This window comes from Salvelinus namaycush, chromosome 24 (genome assembly GCF_016432855.1).
Source record: "Salvelinus namaycush isolate Seneca chromosome 24, SaNama_1.0, whole genome shotgun sequence".
NCBI lineage: Eukaryota > Metazoa > Chordata > Actinopteri > Salmoniformes > Salmonidae > Salvelinus > Salvelinus namaycush.
This window is the reverse complement of record NC_052330.1, coordinates 15,134,075-15,152,481: the sequence shown is the minus strand read 5'-3', so window position 1 is coordinate 15,152,481 and position 18,407 is coordinate 15,134,075. Positions and strand designations below refer to the sequence as shown.

General features: G+C 49.1%; 1 protein-coding gene across 2 annotated transcripts in view; it reads right to left on the bottom strand.

Annotated features, from left to right (window-relative positions):
- Positions 1-18,407, bottom strand: part of LOC120019761 (mitochondrial peptide methionine sulfoxide reductase-like) — an 87,307-nt gene that overhangs the window by 17,997 nt on the left and 50,903 nt on the right. The window contains exons 3-5 of one of the 2 annotated variants that reach the window (XM_038963197.1): positions 15,202-15,321; positions 5,595-5,699; positions 1,456-1,562 (exon numbers count right to left, since the gene is read on the bottom strand). In XM_038963197.1, the coding sequence (XP_038819125.1) occupies positions 1,456-1,562; positions 5,595-5,699; positions 15,202-15,321 (332 nt within the window). The remainder of the gene's footprint in view (positions 1-1,455; positions 1,563-5,594; positions 5,700-15,201; positions 15,322-18,407) is intronic. The other variant, XM_038963198.1, reaches the window with a different exon arrangement.

Below are 18,407 nucleotides of genomic sequence, written 5' to 3'. Positions count from 1 at the left end.
AGAGATGGAGCATTGATGAAGAGATGGAGCATTGATGAAGACGTGGAGCATTGATGAAGAGATGGAGCATTGCTCATCCAGACGAACATCCTCTCATCTTTGCACAAAGACAGTACAGCAGCCCTTCATCTGAATCCAGCAGCTCAACAATAGAACCATGAAGGTATCCAGACATTCAAGGTCATCTCATCAATAATCTCCAGTGAGATTCAACTGTCAATAGATACAAGGACACGTCTTTATCCATCTCACAGACTAACATCATATGGCTTACATAGAATATCTCCGATCCCATAAGGAACAAAGGACAGAGAAGAAGGGCCAGCGAAATGGAGAGCGAGGCGAGGGCGGAAAACAGGCGAGAGAAAGGATAGAGGATACAGAATTAATCAAGACGAGAGAGAAGAGCAGTAAGGTTGTAGAGAGAAGATAGAAAGAGAGAGAGAAGAGCAGTAAAGGTTGTAGAGAGAAGATAGAAAGAGAGAGAGAAGAGCAGTAAAGGTTGTAGAGAGAAGATAGAAAGAGAGAGAGAAGAGCAGTAAAGGTTGTAGAGAGAAGATAGAAAGAGAGAGAGAAGAGCAGTAAAGGTTGTAGAGAGAAGATAGAAAGAGAGAGAGAAGAGCAGTAAGGTTGTAGAGAGAAGATAGAAAGAGAGAGAGAAGAGCAGTAAAGGTTGTAGAGAGAAGATAGAAAGAGAGAGAGAAGAGCAGTAAGGTTGTAGAGAGAAGATAGAAAGAGAGAGAGAAGAGCAGTAAAGGTTGTAGAGAGAAGATAGAAAGAGAGAGAGAAGAGCAGTAAGGTTGTAGAGAGAAGATAGAAAGAGAGAGAGAAGAGCAGTAAGGTTGTAGAGAGAAGATAGAAAGAGAGAGAGAAGAGCAGTAAGGTTGTAGAGAGAAGATAGAAAGAGAGAGAGAGGAGGAGAGAGTAACAGCAGAAAGAAACCAACGTAGTTCCACTGTAAGCTTGGAAGTATTCTCCCTCTCTCAGTCTCTCCATTGTTCTGGAAGCCATGCATGCAGCAGTGCTGGAGAGGGTGGGGTCTTAGCGCGGCAAAGCTGCTCCACATAGCTTTCCTGAAAGAGATTCTGCTGTACCTCCCCGCCTGTTCTCTCCTCTCACTGGGGGAATCAGCTGCAGCATGCCATCCCTCTCAATTAAACATATGCATATGCATTGTAGGCTGCCCGGCTCCATGCATGTTCTCTGTAAGGTGATGGGCTTTGAACCCTGACTGATTCTCTCTGGAGAGACGGGTGTGTTGCAGCAAGCTTTTAATGTGACTGGTGACTGATGCAGATAAAACCTTGTTGGCTGGTACAATGTGTTCTGGTATGGGTACTGAATGCCATTTATTTGGGGGAAATAGATTTTCTTCCACACCAAGCTTTTGTTTCTATAACATCTCTAGAGAACTGATTATTGAGTTGATGTGACTCCCACACACAGAAACGTTACCTTCTGATAGTCATCTTTGGAGGCCAGAGCCTGTTCAAGCTGCTCCTGTGTGTATGTGTAGATGGCTGATCGATAGGTCGCTCCTACGTCGTTGCCCTGACGCATTCCTGACAATGAGAGAGAACACAATGTTGGGTAACTTTAAGAGAAGTTACTGGACTAAAGACAATATATTTCACTCAATATAGAGTAAGACATAAAAGAGTAAGACACACACACACACACACAGAAACACACACAGAGACACACACACACACAGACACAGACACAGACACAGACACACACACACACACACACACACACACACACACACACACACACACACACACACACACACACACACACACACACACACAGGGTTACAAGGTACTCTGAGTTGCCAAAAGTTTACTTCCATATTATTTCTTCTAAACGTCTAAACCATCCTGTCCATCCACCAACCTACCAGCATACTATGTTTACTTTGCTTGCTCTGACAGTCCTACGAAACAAACTCACAATCAACCCTGTTTGTCTGTCTGGGGAAAACAACCTGGAGACGAGACCAGACCAACTGCGGTGTAATTTCAATCAAAGCACAGTTCACCTTGATGCAGATGTAGAATATGATACAGCTACTGCCTGCCTGCCTGCCTGCCTGCCTACCTGTCTGCCTGTATGCCTGCCTGTCTGTCTGTCTGCCTGCCTGCCTGCCTGCCTGCCTACCTGCCTACCTGCCTACCTGCCTACCTGCCTACCTCTGTGTAATTATTATGTTGCTGGAAGCGGAGTGGAGTGTGAGCCGTGCAGACAGACAGTGACTCACACTGATTTTGTTCCCTGACAAAAAGCTCCCATTCAAACACGCAATCATTGGCTAGGTGTTAGAGGACACAGTGAAAATGTCTTGTAGGTTGAAGACAAACCATTTAGTCATACTGTTGAGAGTAGTCTCATGTTACGATCACATGGAATATGACAGTGAGTCTTACAGTAAGGGAATCAGTAGGTTAACTTTATCTAGCATCACTGGGCATGTGAGCAGCACTTCAGAGAATGCTTGACCTTAGTCTCTATCTTGACCTTTCTGAATAGTACTACCCATGTTGCATCCATACTTCAGGTACATACACTACATGTCCACAAGTATGTGGACACCTGCGTGTCGATGACCTCATTCCAAAATCATGGGCATTAATATGGAGCTGGTCAGGCCTTTGCTGCTATAACAGTCTCCACTCTTTTGGGAACCATGAAAAACTGTCCCAGACCATTATTCCTCCTCCACCAAACTTTACAGTTGGCACTATGCATTCGGGCAGGTAACGTTCTACTGGTATCCGCCAAACCCAGATTCGTCCGTCGGACTGCCAGATGGTGAAGCGTGATTCATCACTCCAGAGAACACATTTCCACTGCTCCAGAGTCCAATGGCGGTGAGCTTTACACCACTCCAGCCAACACTTGGCATTGCGCATGGTGGTCTTAGGCTTGTGTGCGGCTGCTCGGCCATAGAACCCATTTCATGAAGCTCCTGACGAACAGTTATTGTGCTGATGTTGCTTCCAGAGGCAGTTTGAAACTCGGTAGTGAGTGTTGCAACCGAGGCGAGACGATTTTTACGCGCTTCAGCACTCAGTGGTCCCGTTCTGTGAACTTGTGTGGCCTACCACATCGCGGCTGAGTCGTTGTTGCTCCTAGACGTTTCCACTTCACAATAACATCACTTACAGGTAACCGGGGAAGCTCTAGCAGGGCAGAACTTTGACAAACTGACTTTGTGGCATCCTATGATTGTGCCATGTTGAAAGTCACTGAGATCTTCAGTAAGGCCATTGTACTGCCAATGTTTGTCTATGGAGATTGCATGGCTGTGTGCTCGATTTTATACACCTGTCAGCAAGGGGTGTGGCTGAACTAGCCGAATCCCCTACTTTGAAGGGGTGTCCACATACTTTTGTATACTGTATATAGTGTAGGTAATACATTATGGATACATATAAAATCAGCAAAAAAAGAAACGTCACTGTCAACTGCGTTTATTTTCAGCAAACTTAACATGTGTAAATATTTGTATGAACATAACAAGATTCAACAACTGAGACAAACTGAACAAGTTCCACAGACATGTGACTAACAGAAATGGAATAATGTGTCCCTGAACAAAGGGGGGGTCAAAATCAAAAGTAACAGTCAGTATCTGGTGTGGCCACCAGCAGCATTAAGTACTGCAGTGCATCTCCTCCTCACGGACTGCACCAGATTTGCCAGTTCTTGCTGGGAGATGTTACCCCACTCTTCCACCAAGGCACCTGCAAGTTTCTGGGGAGAATGGCCCTAGCCCTCACCCTCCGATCCAACAGGTCCCAGACGTGCTCAATGGGATTGAGATCCGGGCTCTTCGCTGGCCATGGCAGAATAATGATATTCCTGTCTTGCAGGAAATCACGCACAGAACGAGCAGTATTGCTGGTGGCATTGTCATGCTGGAGGGTCATGTCAGGATGAGCCTGCAGGAAGGGTACCACATGAGGGAGGAGGATGTCTTCCCTGTAATGCACAGTGTTGAGATTGCCTGCAATAACAACAAGCTCAGTCCAAGCTCATGCTGTGACACACCGCCCCAGACCATGACAGACCCTCCACCTCCAAATCGATCCCGCTCCAGTGTACAGGCCTCATTCCGCTCATTCCTTCGACAATAAACGCGATTCTGACCATCACCCCTGCTGAAACAAAACCGCGACTCGTCAGTGAAGAGCACTTTTTGAGTGAAGAGCACTTTTTGTCAGTCCTGTCTGGTCCAGCGACGGTGGGTTTGTGCCCATAGGCGACGTTGTTGCCAGTGATGTCTGGTGAGGACCTGCCTTACAACAGACCTACAAGCCCTCAGTCATGCCTCTCTCAGCCTATTGCGGACAGTCTGAGCACTGATGGAGGGATTGTGCGTTCCTGGTGTAACTCGGGCAGATGTTGTTGCCATCCTGTACCTGTACCGCAGGTGTGATGTTCGGATGTACCGATCCTGTGCAGGTGTTGTTACACGTGGTCTGCCACTGTGAGGACGATCAGCTGTCCGTCTTGTCTCCCTGTAGCGCTGTCTTAGGCGTCTCACAGTACAGACATTGCAATTTATTGCCCTGGCCACAGCTGCAGTCCTCATGCCTCCTTGCAGCATGCCTAAGGCACGTTCACGCAGATGAGCAGGGACCCTGGGCATCTTTCTTTTGGTGTTTTTCAGAGTCAGTAGAAAGGCCTCTTTAGTGTCCTAAGTTTTCATAACTGTAACCTTAATTGCCTACCGTCTGTAAGCTGTTAGTGTCTTAACGACCGTTCCACAGGTGCATGTTCATTAATTGTTTATGGTTCATTGAACAAGCATGGGAAACAGTGTTTAAACCCTTTACAATGAAGATCTGTGGAGTTATTTGGATTTTTCTTTGAAAGACAGGGTCCTGAAAAAGGGACATTTCTTTTTTTGCTGAGTTTATAACCATCAAATCTAAAATATGAACCCTTAATTCTGCATGCTATGTGCAACAGCACTATTCTTGAGCTAAATCACTCATGATTCATGACACTGAAGTGACCTGAGGAATATGACATAGATGCTGTGCCAACAGTGTGGGAAAGAGTCATCAACACTGTGTGTCATAGTGTGTGTATGTTTTATCCACTGAGTTGACGTGAGGAGGGGTCAGAGTTAAGACAGAGCCAGATTTCTCTGGGGTTGTGTGTCGCCTGTGGACTCACACAGGGTCAATAAGGGTGAAATGAAACACACACTCATTGGGAGGTTACACACTGCAGGCACTTCTCTTGGTGGAGAGTGACCCTCTCTCCTCGCCTCTTTCTCCTACCCTCATTTCACAGAGCCCTGATTGCAACCACTCAACATGGCAGACTCATATTCCTGTTACAGATAGCTCAAGGCAGAGAGGAGGCAGTAGCCCCCGCTGGAGTCAAGCTATGCAAGAATTGGCTTTGGAAACACTGCAGTTATATATACCAGTATGTCTGTGTGTGGGTTTTATATTTAACAGAGCGACTTACAGTAGTGAGGACATACATTTTCCTACTGGACCCCTGTGGGAATTGAACCCACGACCCTGATGTTTCAAACGCCATGAGCCAACCATCAGAGCTACACGGGACCTTACCTTGAGTTGGGTTGTGGCTCTCCCAGAACACCTTGAGCAGTTTGGAGAAGCTTGTCTTCTCTGGCTCCCAGACCACCCGCACCACCTCAGTATGGCCTGTCCTACCTGAGAGAGACAACAGAAGACAGGAGAATGGTGACGTTAGGAGAAATAGGCAGTTGCCCCTATCCACTGGTCCAGGAGCAGATATTTCCTTATCCTTCTGTTTAAGGTTAGGATTGGGGTATGATAATCTGATTCTAGATCTGTGGATACGTAACATTGAGTGTTCCTCCACTCCTCAGATACACTGAATGTTAACTGAGAGTGAATGCTGTTCTCCAGTGCAGCAGTGAGCTGCTGTCCTGGATCAGTTCTGAATGTTTTAAGCAAGCAGAGAGCCCCTCTGTCCCAGAGCTCTGGAGGAGGAGTGTCATCCAATCACACAAGCTGGACACCGAGTTTGGGACACGCTGATTGGATAGAGCTGTTAGGAGAACTCTTTCACTCTACCAGAGGGACATCCACAAAGGTTAACATCTCAATATGAGGTGAGAAGACAGAGTAAAACCATGTTTAATAAAGAAGTGCTCTTCTATTCCCAATTCACGACATTTCTAGCGAGATGAATTTATTCCACTGAGATGGGTGTTTAATATCACCTCATAAGGCTGTGTTCCCCACTATCTGCAGCACATCCACAGCTGGGATATTAAAAAAATGATAAGAACTAACCTGTAGGGTCACTCTCATTACAGACTGGCGCTACAGAGGAACTGTACAATAAACATGAAGGAAGAACACAGTGATGTCCTGGAGACAGGAGGAGGAACAAGGGAGTGTATGGGACACAATTGAGATGGTCTATAATTTGGTGCACACACACACAGAAGCACATACAGTCAAATGCACAGACGCACCCATAGATTCATGAATCCATTTAGTCCTTTCCTCTCTCCAACATTCTCTCTCCCTCCCAGCCATTCTTTTAAATCCATGAATCCATTCCCTCTCTCTGTCAGCCTCCCTCATTTTCTGCTATGCAATCTCTTTCAGCCTCCTTCTACTCACTCTCTCCCTCCCTCTCTTTTTTCCTCCCCCTCTCTCCTTTCTCCTCCTTCTGGTGGCTCCCTCGTTCAGCTGGTAGTGGAGCTGTGTGTTCAGGGTGAGCTGAAGGACATCTGAGGTACACACGCGCGGCAATCTTTACTGCTGGCAGCTCAGGGGAGGACGGGCAAGATGGCTGCCAGCATGAAGCTCAGCAGGAGACAGAAGAGTCCATATGCCACCACTCTCCAACTCCCAATGCATGGCCACAGGGCTGGAGCAAAATATATGTTACAATCTTTTTTATGCCTGTACTGCCCTATCCTATTCCTGTACTGCCCTATACTGTTCCTGTATTCCCCTATCCTATTCCTGTATTGCCCTATCCTATTCCTGTATTGCCCTATCCTAATACTGTATTGCCCTATCCTATTCCTGTACTGCCCTATCCTGTTCCTGTATTCCTCTATCCTATTCCTGTACTGCCCTATCCTGTTCCTGTATTCCTCTATCCTATTCCTGTACTGCCCTATCCTATTCCTGTATTGCCCTATCCTATTCCTGTATTGCCCTATCCTATTCCTGTATTGCCCTATCCTATTCCTTACTGTATCAGAATGATGCTTTCCTCCATTCTCTCTGTTTCTCTTTCTTTGGGTCTATTGTCTGTTCTATACATTTCTGCAGCCCCTAATCCCTTGTTGACGCAGCTGTCTGCCAAGGAGCCATGGTGTGTGTGTGTGTGTGTGTGTGTGTGTGTGTGTGTGTGTGTGTGTGTGTGTGTGTGTGTGTGTGTGTGTGTGTGTGTGTGTGTGTGTGTGTGTGTGTGTGTGTGTGTGTGTGTGTGTGTGTGTGTGTGTGTGTGTGTTTGTAGATAGGGAAGGAGGAAAGGGTACAGTTGTCTCTCTACAGTCACACAAGGCTGAAACCCCCACACCTCACCCATTCCTCACGTATCCCAGAAGGCAATGGGAGCAGAGTGCATGGTCTCTTGGATATAGTTGATCAACCATGTTCAGAGTGATCCTTCTTCTCTCGCTCCCCTCCCTCTCTCTGTCTCTCCATTCAGTCAAGTCATCTGTGCAGTGTAACGTCTGCATTCTACATCCACTTGCTATATGCCTGAGTGTGTAGATTCATATTGACTATGGATTCTGTCAGACTGAATAGTTAGGAAGAGGGGGCTGCTCAGGTTTGACTATCTGAGAGGAGATACTGTGCTAACACCGGCTGTCTGTCGCAGCAGGCTGTTGAGGTTCGGATCACAGAGAAGAGAGGACAAGATAATGTGTGGGTCTAAAAGTTATATCGTTTCAAAGACAATATTTCAAAAAATAAATTCAGGGCTGTTGGATGAGCTATTGCTATTGTGCCAGTGTATATTCATTTGGGAAGTTTGATTTAAGGAAAAGGCGAACAAAACCTCACATTGAGCTGCAGCCCCAGCAGCAGTCAGTAACAGTCAGTAACAGCCAGTAGTAATCTGTAACAGTCAGTAGCAGTCAGTAACAGTCAGTAGCAATCTGTAACAGCCAGTAACAGTCAGTAGCAATCTGTAACAGTCAGTAGCAGTCTGTAACAGTCAGTAGCAGTCAGTAACATTCTGTAACAGTCAGTAACAGTCAGTAGCAGTCAGTAACAGTCAGTAGCAGTCAGTAACAGTCAGTAGCAGTCTGTAACAGTCAGTAGCAGTCAGTAACATTCTGTAACAGTCAGTAACAGTCAGTAGCAGTCAGTAACAGTCAGTAACAGTCAGTAACAGTCAGTGACAGTCTGTAACAGTCAGTAGCAGTCAGTAGCAATCTGTAACAGTCAGTAGCAGTCAGTAGCAATCTGTAACAGTCAGTAACAGTCAGTAGCAGTCAGTAGCAATCTGTAACAGTCAGTAGCAGTCTGTAGCAGTCTGTAACAGTCTGTAGCAGTCTGTAGCAGTCTGTAACAGTCTGTAGCAGTCTGTAACAGGCAGTAGCAGTCAGTAGCAATCTGTAACAGTCAGTAGCAGTCTGTAGCAGTCAGTAGCAGTCAGTAGCAGTTTGGAAACAGTCGTCAGTAACAGTCAGTAGCAGTCAGTAACAGTCAGTAATGGTCTGTAACAGTCGGTAACAGTCAGTAACAGTCAGTAGCAATCTGTAACAGTCAGTAGCAGTCAGTAACAGTCAGTAGCAGTCTGTAACAGTCGACAGCAGTCAGTAACAGTCAGTAGCAGTCTGTAACAATCAGTAGCAGTCTGTAACAGTCAGTAGCCATCTGTAGCAGTCAGTAGCAGTTTGGAAACAGTCAGTAACAGTCAGTAGCAGTCAGTAACAGTCAGTAATGGTCTGTAACAGTCGGTAACAGTCAGTAACAGTCAGTAGCAATCTGTAACAGTCAGTAGCAGTCAGTAACAGTCAGTAGCAGTCTGTAACAGTCGACATCAGTCAGTAACAGTCAGTAGCAGTCTGTAACAATCAGTAGCAGTCTGTAACAGTCAGTAGCAGTCTGTAAAGGTCAGTAGCAGTCAGTAGCAGTCTGTAACAGTCAGTAGCAGTCTGTAACAGTCAGTAGCAGTCAGTAACAGTAAGTAGCAGTCTGTAACAGTCAGTAGCAGTCAGTAGCAGTCTGTAACAGTCAGTAGCAGTCTGTAACAGTCAGTAGCAGTCAGTAACAGTAAGTAGCAGTGAGCTGAGGCAAGGTTTCAGCACCACCAGATGGAAAGCTCCCTGCCTCAGTGCAGCACTCTTCATTCTACAGAGCACTGCCACTACTACCAAAACAGAAACTAAATGATAACAAAACATCAATCAAATGAAACACACACGCATGCATGCACGCACATACACACATAGTCACACACACACACACACATACGCACATACACACATATTCTCTCTCACTCAGATCCAACAGCAGTAGATGTTTAACGCCTCTAAACTCTAAGCTCTGACTTCAGTTCAAGATCCATCCTGAGAGAACGGCACTCTGGGAAAAGTCATCAAACAAATTTCCCCTGATGAAACTCTTTACAAAGTTGTTTTCCACTGGAACAAAAGTCAATATCCAGATCAAAGACTAGTGACTTCCATGCTCCTAACAGCCCTACACAAACGTTATTGTACTGAACCATAGAGAGAGAGATAGGAGAGAGAGATAGGAGAGAGAGATAGGAGAGAGAGATAGGAGAGAGAGGGTATTTTGCAGATTCCACACACATGCGCACACACACGAACACATACACAAGCGCACACATATGCACACACACACTGCGGAGGGCCCGGTCTGTGAAGGTCAGAGCTGGACAAGAGGGGCCAGAGTTCAGAAAATGCCCTCAGTCCTCAGAGGAACACCCGGCAGGGTTTGTTCTGTTACTTCCTATTCCCGGAAAACTATGTACATTCACACTGAGAGCAAAATCTCATTTCCTAAATCCTAAATCCCTCAAAAGCAGGTCGGAGAGGCAGTGGGTGCATCTAAAAATAATACAGAGACAGCTGGCAGTGTTTGGATAGCGCCCTGAATGTTCAAAAACACCCAACTCCCATTATTGCAATGAAAGGAAAACTGTAGTGAACAATTTCACCGTCTGAATCACGGAGACTTTCTTCCACCGCTGATTTGGATTCTCATTTCCAAACTATATTTCTGATTGTCCACTTTTCACAGAAAGCAGACTGCTCAAAATGACACCTACTGTTGCTGTTTTGTTACTAACAGGAGAGTGAGGCCCATCACAGAACCATAGAACTAGTGATGCACATCTAATGGTGAATTTCCGTATCTCTGGACAGCACACACACTTAGACAGTATCATGTAGAGAGATCCTTCTGTCTATCACCTAATGGCCTTACACATTCCTTAACTGTCGGATCATTAACAACGCACACAAACACACATACAGGTGAGCACACACACACACACACACACACACTGCTAGAAAGCGGTCACTTCTCCCTGCTTCACTATAATAGGACCTAAGGGATTCCATTTGGTTTCCAGGGGCAGGCTGGGAGAAAACAACCTGTCAATCTAAACCCCAGATACCTCTGCTACTGAGTACAATACAGTAGTACCTGGTAGAAAGGCCCTTCATAGAGACATGTACAAGTCATTAACATCAGGAGATGATCAAATCAAATGTGATTTGTCACATCATGAGGCTGGTTAGTGTGTTACAGACACAGGCTGTGGAGGGCTGTGGAGGGCAGTTCATGAGGGAGATCAAGATTCAATTAAACACTCAATTCTAACACTGAATTATTCTGAGCACGCTAATGTTCTACAAGCACTTGGACAATGAGTCAGGGGCACTGTTGAGTAGGGTGTGGGGGCACTGTTGAGTAGGGTGTGGGGGCACTGTTGAGTAGGGTGTGGGGGCACTGTTGAGTAGAGTGTGGGGGCACTGTTGAGTAGGGTGTGGGGTCATTGTTGAGTAGGGTGTGGGGTCACTGTTGAGTAGGGTGTGGGGTCACTGTTGAGTAGGGTGTGGGGGCACTGTTGAGTAGGGTGTGGGGTCATTGTTGAGTAGGGTGTGGGGGCACTGTTGAGTAGGGTGTGGGGGCACTGTTGAGTAGGGTGTGGGGGCACTGTTGAGTAGGGTGTGGGGTCACTGTTGAGTAGGGTGTGGGGTCATTGTTGAGTAGGGTGTGGGGTCACTGTTGAGTAGGGTGTGGGGTCATTGTTGAGTAGGGTGTGGGGTCACTGTTGAGTAGGGTGTGGGGTCATTGTTGAGTAGGGTGTGGGGTAATTGTTGAGTAGGGTGTGGGGTCATTGTTGAGTAGGGTGTGGGGGCACTGTTGAGTAGGGTGTGGGGTCATTGTTGAGTAGGGTGTGGGGTCACTGTTGAGTAGGGTGTGGGGGCACTGTTGAGTAGGGTGTGGGGTCATTGTTGAGTAGGGTGTGGGGTCACTGTTGAGTAGGGTGTGGGGGCATTGTTGAGTAGGGTGTGGGGTCACTGTTGAGTAGGGTGTAGGGTCATTGTTGAGTAGGGTGTGGGGTCACTGTTGAGTAGGGTGTGGGGTCACTGTTGAGTAGGGTGTGGGGGCACTGTTGAGTAGGGTGTGGGGGCACTGTTGAGTAGGGTGTGGGGGGCACTGTTGAGTAGGGTGTGGGGTCATTGTTGAGTAGGGTGTGGGGTCATTGTTGAGTAGGGTGTGGGGTCATTGTTGAGTAGGGTGTGGGGTCACTGTTGAGTAGGGTGTGGGGTCATTGTTGAGTAGGGTGTGGGGTCACTGTTGAGTAGGGTGTGGGGTCTTTGTTGAGTAGGGTGTGGGGTCATTGTTGAGTAGGGTGTGGGGGCACTGTTGAGTAGAATGTGGGGTCATTGTTGAGTAGGGTGTGGGGGCACTGTTGAGTAGGGTGTGGGGGCACTGTTGAGTAGGGTGTGGGGTCACTGTTGAGTAGAGTGTGGGGGCACTGTTGAGTAGGGTGTGGGGGCACTGTTGAGTAGGGTGTGGGGTCATTGTTGAGTAGGGTGTGGGGTCACTGTTGAGTAGGGTGTGGGGTCACTGTTGAGTAGGGTGTGGGGTCACTGTTGAGTAGGGTGTGGGGTCATTGTTGAGTAGGGTGTGGGGTCATTGTTGAGTAGGGTGTGGGGTCATTGTTGAGTAGGGTGTGGGGGCACTGTTGAGTAGGGTGTGGGGTCATTGTTGAGTAGGGTGTGGGGTCACTGTTGAGTAGGGTGTGGGGGCATTGTTGAGTAGGGTGTGGGGTCACTGTTGAGTAGGGTGTAGGGTCATTGTTGAGTAGGGTGTGGGGTCACTGTTGAGTAGGGTGTGGGGTCACTGTTGAGTAGGGTGTGGGGGCACTGTTGAGTAGGGTGTGGGGGCACTGTTGAGTAGGGTGTGGGGGCACTGTTGAGTAGGGTGTGGGGTCATTGTTGAGTAGGGTGTGGGGTCATTGTTGAGTAGGGTGTGGGGTCATTGTTGAGTAGGGTGTGGGGTCACTGTTGAGTAGGGTGTGGGGTCTTTGTTGAGTAGGGTGTGGGGGCACTGTTGAGTAGGGTGTGGGGTCATTGTTGAGTAGGGTGTGGGGGCACTGTTGAGTAGAATGTGGGGTCATTGTTGAGTAGGGTGTGGGGGCACTGTTGAGTAGGGTGTGAGTGCACTGTTGAGTAGGGTGTGGGGGCACTGTTGAGTAGGGTGTGGGGTCACTGTTGAGTAGGGTGTGGGGTCATTGTTGAGTAGGGTGTGGGGGCACTGTTGAGTAGGGTGTGGGGTCACTGTTGAGTAGGGTGTGGGGTCATTGTTGAGTAGGGTGTGGGGTCATTGTTGAGTAGGGTGTGGGGTCATTGTTGAGTAGGGTGTGGGGTCACTGTTGAGTAGGGTGTGGGGTCACTGTTGAGTAGGGTGTGGGGGCACTTTTGAGTAGGGTGTGGGGTCATTGTTGAGTAGGGTGTGGGGTCATTGTTGAGTAGGGTGTGAGGGCACTGTTGAGTAGGGTGTGGGGTCATTGTTGAGTAGGGTGTGGGGTCATTGTTGAGTAGGGTGTGGGGTCATTGTTGAGTAGGGTGTGGGGGCACTGTTGAGTAGGGTGTGGGGGCACTGTTGAGTAGGGTGTGGGGGCACTGTTGAGTAGGGTGTGGGGTCACTGTTGAGTAGGGTGTGGGGTCACTGTTGAGTAGGGTGTGGGGGCACTGTTGAGTAGGGTGTGGGGTCACTGTTGAGTAGGGTGTGGGGGCACTGTTGAGTAGGGTGTGGGGTCATTGTTGAGTAGGGTGTGGGGTCACTGTTGAGTAAGGTGTGGGGTCACTGTTGAGTAGGGTGTGGGGTCATTGTTGAGTGGGGTGTGGGGTCATTGTTGAGTAGGGTGTGGGGGAACTGTTGAGTAGGGTGTGGGGTCATTGTTGAGTAGGGTGTGGGGGCACTGTTGAGTAGGGTGTGGGGTCACTGTTGAGTAGGGTGTGGGGGCATTGTTGAGTAGGGTGTGGGGTCACTGTTGAGTAGGGTATGGGGGCACTGTTGAGTAGGGTGTGAGGTCACCGTTGAGTAGGGTGTGGGGTCACTGTTGAGTAGGGTGTGGGGTCACTGTTGAGTAGGGTGTGGGGTCACTGTTGAGTAGGGTGTGGGGTCACTGTTGAGTAGGGTGTGGGGTCACTGTTGAGTAGGGTGTGGGGTCACTGTTGAGTAGGGTGTGGGGTCACTGTTGAGTAGAGTGTGGGGTCACTGTTGAGTAGGGTGTGGGGTCACTGTTGAGTAGGGTGTGGGGGCATTGTTGAGTAGGGTGTGGGGTCACTGTTGAGTAGGGTGTGGGGTCATTGTTGAGTAGGGTGTGGGGTCATTGTTGAGTAGGGTGTGGGGTCATTGTTGAGTAGGGTGTGGGGTCATTGTTGAGTAGGGTGTGGGGTCACTGTTGAGTAAGGTGTGGGGTCACTGTTGAGTAGGGTGTGGGGGCACTGTTGAGTAGGGTGTGGGGGCATTGTTGAGTAGGGTATGGGGTCATTGTTGAGTAGGGTGTGGGGGCACTGTTGAGTAGGGTGTGGGGGCACTGTTGAGTAGGGTGTGGGGTCACTGTTGAGTAGGGTGTGGGGTCACTGTTGAGTAGGGTGTGGGGTCATTGTTGAGTAGGGTGTGGGGTCACTGTTGAGTAGGGTGTGGGGTCACTGTTGAGTAGGGTGTGGGGGCATTGTTGAGTAGGGTGTGGGGTAATTGTTGAGTAGGGTGTGAGGTCACTGTTGAGTAGGGTGTGGGGGCACTGTTGAGTAGGGTGTGGGGGCACTGTTGAGTAGGGTGTGGGGCCACTGTTGAGTAGGGTGTGGGGTCACTGTTGAGTAGGGTGTGGGGTCATTGTTGAGTAGGGTGTGAGGTCACTGTTGAGTAGGGTGTGGGGGCACTGTTGAGTAGGGTGTGGGGTCACTGTTGAGTAGGGTGTGGGGTCATTGTTGAGTAGGGTGTGGGGGCACTGTTGAGTAGGGTGTGGGGGCACTGTTGAGTAGGGTCTGGGGGCACTGTTGAGTAGGGTGTGGGGGCACTGTTGAGTAGGGTGTGGGGTCATTGTTGAGTAGGGTGTGGGGTCACTGTTGAGTAGGGTATGGGGGCACTGTTGAGTAGGGTGTGGGGGCACTGTTGAGTAGGGTGTGGGGTCACTGTTGAGTAGGGTGTGGGGTCATTGTTGAGTAGGGTGTGGGGGCACTGTTGAGTAGGGTGTGGGGTCATTGTTGAGTAGGGTGTGGGGGCACTGTTGAGTAGGGTGTGGGGTCACTGTTGAGTAGGGTGTGGGGTCTCTGTTGAGTAGGGTGTGGGGGCATTGTTGAGTAGGGTGTGGGGGCACTGTTGAGTAGGGTGTGGGGGTCACTGTTAAGTGGGGTGTGGGGTCACTGTTGAGTAGGGTGTGGGGTCACTGTTGAGTAGGGTGTGGGGTCACTGTTGAGTAGGGTGTGGGGTCTCTGTTGAGTAGGGTGTGGGGGCATTGTTGAGTAGGGTGTGGGGGCACTGTTGAGTAGGGTGTGGGGGTCACTGTTAAGTGGGGTGTGGGGTCACTGTTGAGTAGGGTGTGGGGTCACTGTTGAGTAGGGTGTGGGGTCATTGTTGAGTGGGGTGTGGGGGTCACTATTGACTAGGGTGTGGGGTCATTGTTGAGTGGGGTGTGGGGGTCACTGTTGAGTGTTACCTGTGCAGGTCTCTTCGTAGGTGGGGTTGGGGGTGAGGCCTCCAGCATAGCCCACCTGGGTGGAGTAGACTCCCTTCTGCTTCCAGAACTTTCTCTCTGCACCCCAGAAACAGCCCATCCCTTTAAGACAACACACCTCAGTCAGAAACAGACCATCCCTTTAAGACAACACATCTCAGTCAGAAACAGACCATCCCTTTAAGACAACACATCTCAGTCAGAAACAGACCATCCCTTTAAGACAACACATCTCAGTCAGAAACAGACCATCCCTTTAAGACAACACATCTCAGTCAGAAACAGACCATCCCTTTAAAGGTCCAATGTAGCCGTTTTTATCTCAATATCAAATCATTTCTGGGTAAATATAAAATACCTTACTGTGATTGTTTTCAATTAATTAATGGCCGAAAAATAAACTTTTGCTAGGACTTTTGCTAGGACTGTCTGGGAGTGGTCTGAGTGGGGAGGGGACAACTGAAAACTAGCAGGAACTCTCTTTCCTATTGGTATATTAACTCATTTACGGCCTGGTGATCACACCAGGCAGGCCAAAACTCCATCCCACCAAAACAGACTGTAATTTCAGGCAGTCCCTTCAAACAGCTCTTACACTAAAAGGGAATTATTATCATTTTCATAATTTCACAGTATTATTACAACCTCGTAGTGTGAAAATATATATAAAACACAGAAAAATCTAGTTTTTGACTGCACTGGGCCTTTAAGCCAACACACCCCAGTCAGAAACATCCCATCCCTTTAACACAACACACCCCAGTCAGAAACATCCCATCCCCTTAACACAACACACCCCAGTCAGATAAACATCCCATCCCTTTAACACAACACACCCCAGTCAGAAACATCCCATCCCTTTAAGACAGCACACCTCAAGTCAGAAACGAACAGACAGGCATAGATGGATGGATGGATAGTTGGAAAAATGCAATAAATAGAAGAGTGAATGAAGGGAATAAAATCCTGAACCACTGGCAATTTCAGACCTATTATTATGCTGATGTAGAGTACACATTAGAGGTCGACGGATTAATCGGGATGGCCGATTAATAAGGGCCGATTTCAAGTTTTCATAACAATCATAACAAAAAAATTTACACCTTTATTTAACTAGGCAAGTCAGTTAAGAACACATTCTTATTTTCAATGACGGCCTAGGAACGGTGGGTTAACTGCCTTGTTCAGGGGCAGAACGACAGATTTTTACCTTGTCAGCTCGGGGATTCGTTTTTGCAACCTTCAGTTACTAGTCCAACGCTCTAACCACCTGCCTTACATTGCACTCCACGAGGAGCCTGCGTGGCAGCATTAAACTTATCTTATAAAAAACAACCAATCTTAACATAATCACTAGTTAACTACACATGGTTGATGATATTACTAGTTTATCTAGCTTGTCCTGCGTTGCATATATTGGATGCGGTGCTGTTAATTTCTCATCGAATCACAGCCTACTTCGACAAGCGGGTGATGATTTAACAAGCGCATTTGCGAAAAAAGCACTGTCGTTGCACCAATGTACCTGTTATGGCAGATTTCCTCCTCTTCGTCTGAAGAGGAGGTGTAGGGATCGGACCAAGACGCAGAGTGGAAAGTATCCATAATTTATTATAAAATAAACTGAACACTACAATGAAACAAATTAACAAATAGAATCCAACTGAAAACAGTCCCGTGTGGCACGAATACTAACACGAAAGACAAACACCCACAAACACACACGTGAACCCCGGCTGCCTAAGTATGATTCTCAATCAGGGACAACGATTGACAGCTGCCTCTGATTGAGAATCATACCAGGCCGAACGCACAAAACCCCAACATAGAAAACAACACATAGACAACCCACCCAACTCACGCCCTGACCATACTAAATAAATACAAAACAGGTCAGGAACGTGACATAACCCCCCCCTCAAGGTGCGAACTCCGGGCGCACCCCCTAAAACTCTAGGGGAGGGTCTGGGTGGGCGTCTGTCCGCGGTGGCGGCTCTGGCGCGGGACGTGGACCCCACCTTAACAATGTCTTTGTCCGCCTCCTTTCTCACCCCCGTGGCCTCCTCCTAACCACCACCCTCCATGTCAATCCCACTATACCAAAGGGCAGCACCGGACTGAGGGGCAGCACCGGACTGAGGGGCAGCACCGGACTGAGGGGGGGATCCTGGCTGGCTGGCTCTGGCGGATCCTGGCTGGCTGGCTCTGGCGGATCCTGGCTGGCCGGCTCTGGCGGATCCTGGCTGGACGGCTCTGGCGGATCCTGGCTGGACGGCTCTGGCGGATCCTGGCTGGCTGACGGCACTGGCTGCTCCTGGCTGGCGGACGGCTCTGGCTGCTCAACACAGACGGACAGCTCTGACGGCTCGGGACAGACGGGCAGCTCTGACGGCTCGGGACAGACGGGCAGCTCTGACGGCTCGGGACAGACGGGCAGCTCTGACGGCGCTGGGCAGGCAGGCAGCTCAGACAGCGCTGGGCAGGCAGGCAGTTCAGACTCTGGCTGCGCTGTAGAGGAGGAAGGCTCTGACAGCGCTGCACAGGTGGGAGCAACTGGAGAGAGAAAACAGAGAGACAGCCTGGTGCGGGGGGCTGCCACCGGAGGACTGGTACGTGGAGGTGGCACCGGAATTACCGGACCGTGAAGGAGGACACGCGCTCTTGAGCACCGAGCCTGCCCAACCTTACCAGGTTGAATGGTCCCCGTAGCCCTGCCAGTGCGGCGAGGTGGAATAGCCCGCACTGGGCTATGCTGGCGAACCGGGGACACCATTTGTAAGGCTGGTGCCATGTACGCCGGCCCGAGGAGACGCACTGGAGGCCAGATGCGTTGGGCCGGCTTCATGACACCCGGCTCGATGCCCAACCTAGCCCTACCAGTGCGGCGAGGTGGAATAGCCCGCACTGGGCTAAGCACGCGTACTGGGGACACCGTGCGCTCCACCGCATAACACGGTGTCTGACCAGTACGACGCCCTCTCACTCCACGGTAAGCACGGGGAGTGTAGCAACCCTTGCCGTCCAAAACGTCCTCCCATGTCCAATTCTCCTTTTTACGCTGCTGCTGCTGCTTCTGCTGTCGCTGCCCTTTTCCACTCTGCTTGGTCCTTTGGTGGTGGGTGTTTCTGTAACGGCAGATTTCCTCCTCTTCGTCTGAAGAGGTGTAGGGATCGGACCAAGACGCAGAG